Source organism: Lactuca sativa, chromosome 1 (genome assembly GCF_002870075.4).
Source record: "Lactuca sativa cultivar Salinas chromosome 1, Lsat_Salinas_v11, whole genome shotgun sequence".
NCBI classification, from domain to species: Eukaryota; Viridiplantae; Streptophyta; class Magnoliopsida; order Asterales; family Asteraceae; genus Lactuca; species Lactuca sativa.
The window spans coordinates 60,262,312-60,267,019 of NC_056623.2; the positions used below are offsets into that span (position 1 = coordinate 60,262,312).

A 4,708-nucleotide genomic window follows, 5' to 3' on the forward strand; every position below is an offset into this window, starting at 1 on the left:
ATCCACCACCAGCGGCGGACCTTAGTGGAGCGCGGGGGTCCCGGGCCACTGCTCCGATTCCGACATGTAGTGTAAATTTTTTTTATGTTTTTCTATTAGGTGCATTGGTTTGAAATACGAATGCCATTATTAATTTAGATTTTTTTGAAAATCTTTTTAGTGTCATCTATACTAAAACTTTCTGCGTCCGCCACTCTTCACTACTATAACGATTAATTGATGATATTGTGGGTGACCTTAGGGTAAAAATGCACCCCACGAATCCACCATAAAAATCTCTATGATCCGGATCAACATCTTAGTATGAATTAAGTCTGGATCAATGGCATTCTTCGTATTTAGAATGATAATCATATTGGAAGGCATTGAAGGAACTTGCGTCTCCTTTCCCTTTTTTTAGGATTCTCAGTGACCTAGTAGATTTTTTTTTTTTTTTTTTTTTTTTTTTTTTTTTTTTTTTTTTTTTTTTTTTTTTTTTTTTTCTTTTCGATATAGCAACACTTCGATTTAGACTTATTAAGTAGAAAGTGGTAAAAAAGTGATAGGATTTTTATTAAGCATAAACATCAAACTTATAAACCAGTGGTTTCAAATGTAAGGTGATATTTTTATCTATGTTTTTGATTCATCCATTTAAGAACAAGATATTTTAATTTTTCTATCTTCAATTTCCAATTTAATTGAAAATAAAAATTCATGATAAAGATATAAAAATCAATTTTTTTAATGTATCTAAACACAAATTAATTTCATAGATATTACTTGCAAGAAAGCGAATTGGATAGTTGGGAAAATAAATTCCACGGCTATCATCCACACGTTTAAACTAATTCCAAGGATATGACGAAAGTTATTATTGAAAAATAACAAATACTGCGTATTTTTATTTACGATTTTGATGATTATTTGATGATATTTTCTGAAAAACCGATGAGATATATTTATCATTCTAATAAATAAATCTTTTATACGTTTCATTTGTCGAAAACAATGGACAAAATTAGGAGGATAATATTTTGATTACGACTATAATAAAGAATCTTTCTGTCTGGCCCCGTTCATGTCATGATCTTTCCATTGGAGATCCATGGGCTTTTTGGTAATTTCCACTTCTTCCCTGGCAGCAAAATATATACACGCCCTTGTATATATATGTATATATACGTTGTATACACGATTTTCATACACTCTGCCCATCTCTCTCTCTCTCTCTCTCTCTCTCTCTCTCTCTCTCTCTCTCTCTCTCTCATCTGGTGGGGCTACAAGGGTTCATAACTTTGGCATTAGGCCTGCCTTCTCTAATCACCACTCTTGAATACACTATACACACACAACGGAAAGTAAAACGTTAAAGCAAAAGAAGAAAACAATTGGAGAGATAAAGAGAGGAATTCGAGGAAGAAGGAGGGTTTTTTACCTTTTCTGGTTGAAGAAAAAGAGAGAACAAGAAATGACTACACAAACACAGGTACAAACACAGAGGCAATCAAGCGAACAGCTTCAGACACTGATGCAAGCTGGACAAATCTCCGGCAGTTTAAGCTTCAATGGGTTGATGACCAAAGAAGACGAAGAGATGTCTAGGTCTGCTCTTTCTACTTTTAAGGCTAAAGAGGAAGAGATTGAGAAGAAGAAGTTGGAGGTTAGGGAAAGGGTTCAAGCTCAGTTGGGTCGAATTGAAGAAGAAACCAGGCGTTTAGCCAGTATTCGTGAGGTTTGTTTCTTCTCTTTTTACCTTTCTGTTTCCCCAATTTTTCATATACTTTACATGTTTTCTTCAATTCTTCAATTTTTTCGAGAAATAAAATTAGGGTTTCAGAAATCGAACCGGAACAAAATCTCTTTTCTACGATTTTCGTATACGTAATTGAAAATCCAACATGTTCGTTTTACTGGGTGAAAAATTAGGGTTTCCTGTATACTGTTTTTTAGAAATCAACCATTTTGTTATCGTGTGTTTATATGAAAGGAATCTGCACAAACTTGTTGGATTTTGGGAAGGAAAATTGGGGGGGTTTTCATGTACGATTTGGGGAACAGTGTTTTCGGTGTTCTTCTCAAAAAATTGAAACAATAATGTCGGTGAACGATTAGTACTTCAATTTTGACTCCTTGAGAATCGAATTTTGGGGAAAGTAAAACCAGATTCCATCGAGTTTTCTCTCTGAGTATTTTGCTCATCAATTCTTCTTTTTCAGAGTAAAATTCAACCGAAAAACTTGTTTGATAGATCTATTTCAATAACGTTTCAACCTTAACCAAAATGGTTCAAGAAATCAAATATATGTATTTAAATTCCGATTATTTTCTTTTTTTGAAAAGAATCATTAGGCCTTAAAGCTTTTAATCACATATATGGTCACACCCATGTTATATAATTATATCAACAAGTACTTGAATTCTTCTCATCTTTATGATTCATTAATTTGAAGGCAAAAAGTCATGTAAATTTGTACCATTTTTGACCTCAAACCCACATTCAATTCTGCATTTTTGGTATCTTCCTATATCATACAACTCCAAATATCTATCATATAACAAGTTCCATTAATCAATGGTGGGACATAAAGTAGTTGTGAACTTAACAAATAATGATATAAAGTCTTTATGAAGTTATACTTTCAAAAGAATGAATCTTTATTGTCCTTGATTGTTAAATGTTAACACATGGGGGTCTATGCTCTATACCTCTCTATCTTCAATGACTCACCTCACATCATTCCCCTCATTCAAAGACATCAAATTACATTACTACCCCCAATACCCAAAAGGGTTTACCCTAAAAAATGTAAACTAAATTATATAATTATTTATTAGGAACTCGAAGCCCTAACAGATCCGATGAAGAAAGAAGTTTCAGTTGTTCGTAAAAGGATTGATACTGTCAACAAAGAATTGAAGCCACTTGGACAAACTTGTCAGAAGAAGGTATAAAATTGGATTCCCATTTTCCAAAATTGTCACAAAATAAAAAAAAAGTTATTTAATTTTTTATTAAATTGTTTCTTGATTGCTATTATTTATAGGAGAGAGAGTACAAGGAAGCCCTCGACGCTTTTAATGAAAAGAACAAAGAAAAAGTACAACTCATCACAAGATTGATGGAGGTTGGTATCTCAAATCTCAATTTTCCGTTAAAAGTTAACAGAATCTTTTTTTTTTTCCGTTTGGAATTAAGTCAATTAACTTATACAAATGTTTGTTTAATAAATTATTAAGCAGTTGGTTAGCGAAAGTGAGAAGATGAGGATGAAGAAACTTGAAGAACTGAGCAAAAGCGTTGAAACAATACAATAAGCTTAATGATGATGATGATTATGATGATGTGATGATGATGATGGTGATGGGGATAATCTAATTAGGGTTTGTGTGAGATTTTATTAAAAAAAGAAGACGTTTTATCTTCTTTCTTTATTTACTACGTGTTTTATATATTGGTTTGGTTTAAATTTGTATGCGTTTTTTTTTTTTTTTTTTTTTTTCCTTTTTTTATGTCAGTTTGTATTTTGCTGATCTAGGTTTGGAAATACATTTGTAAAAACAGGTCTGTAACTAAAATCATGTCAAAGAACCTCTTTTATTTCGATTAACCTTGTATGTCTTTTTATTTATTATTTTGTATAATTTTGGCATTAAAAAAGGTTTTATGCGTTGTGTTTATAGATAGATAAGATGAATGGTTGATAGTGAAACAACCTTTGTGAAGGGTAAGTTTAGTGGTCCAAATGATTACTGGAAGGTGGTGGTACTACTACTACTACTACTGGACCATATTATTGCATGTCTCCTTATGGTTGCATATGACAATATAGGCCCATGTATATATATTTTGTGCAAAATGACAACTGTCTACTTGATATATTGTTGTCATCTACAAAAGCCATGAATCTTTATGGTTTGCTTAGTATATATCGCATCATAAATTACAAGTTAGGGAATGTGACATATGTGAGATAAGGTTTTCGATAAGAGGTGGATGTAAGGTAGGGGACAAGAGGTGGTTATTTATTAAACTTGGAGAAATCGGTTATCTAGGTTTTTTGGTAAATGGGATTTTGAACATGTGGACATGGGATGGAGGTTATAAAACCTAGGAAAATCGGTTATATGGGATTTTGAACATGTGGATATAAAGGTAAGGGAGACATGCATGTGGAGGTTGTTAGACATATAGGAGAATCGGTTATATGATTTCTTTGGTAAACAAGATTTTGTCATTTTGAGCATATGTATATAGGGTGGGGAGACATGTGAATAGGTTATTAGACAATATCGGTTCTTTGCTAAACTAGATTTTAATCATGTGGATATAGGGTGGGGAAACATGCGGATTTAATGAACTTTAAAGAATATCAGTTATCTAGGTTCTTATGTAACAAGATGGAGGTATATGAGGAAGTTGAGGCAGATCTATAAATGACCTCTAAGAAAGTAAGAAGTAGATGGAGGCATATACATGGTAGGGAAACATTTAAAACCTATTAAACTTGGAAAATCAACTATATATTTATATATCGAGTTCTTTGATAAATGGATATAGAACATTCTACAATTATCTAAGTTCTTTGGTAAACAAGATTTAAAGCATCCTACCAACAGGTGCAAGAAAATGTCACTATAGTGATCTAACTAGAATAAAAGTATTCATTAAGTAACACGACTAATGTAATATTATTATTTTGGTGTTATCTTTAACATAAAGTTTATA

The 4,708-nt window shown here is 32.1% G+C and overlaps 1 protein-coding gene across 2 annotated transcripts; it reads left to right on the forward strand.

Annotated features, from left to right (window-relative positions):
* The first annotated feature begins 1,198 nt into the window (after positions 1 to 1,198).
* Positions 1,199 to 3,590, forward strand: LOC111905020 (uncharacterized). 2 transcript variants are annotated; one of them, XM_023900699.3, is made up of 4 exons: positions 1,199 to 1,714; positions 2,818 to 2,928; positions 3,027 to 3,107; positions 3,220 to 3,590. In XM_023900699.3, exons 1-4 carry the CDS (start codon positions 1,451 to 1,453, stop codon positions 3,295 to 3,297), a joined length of 534 nt encoding a protein of 177 aa, XP_023756467.1. In that variant the 5' UTR covers positions 1,199 to 1,450; the 3' UTR covers positions 3,298 to 3,590. The 2 variants fall into 2 exon arrangements, with proteins under 2 accessions (XP_023756467.1, XP_023756468.1); XM_023900700.3 differs by having other exon boundaries at positions 1,204 to 1,714; positions 3,223 to 3,590.
* The last annotated feature ends 1,118 nt before the right edge of the window (positions 3,591 to 4,708 follow it).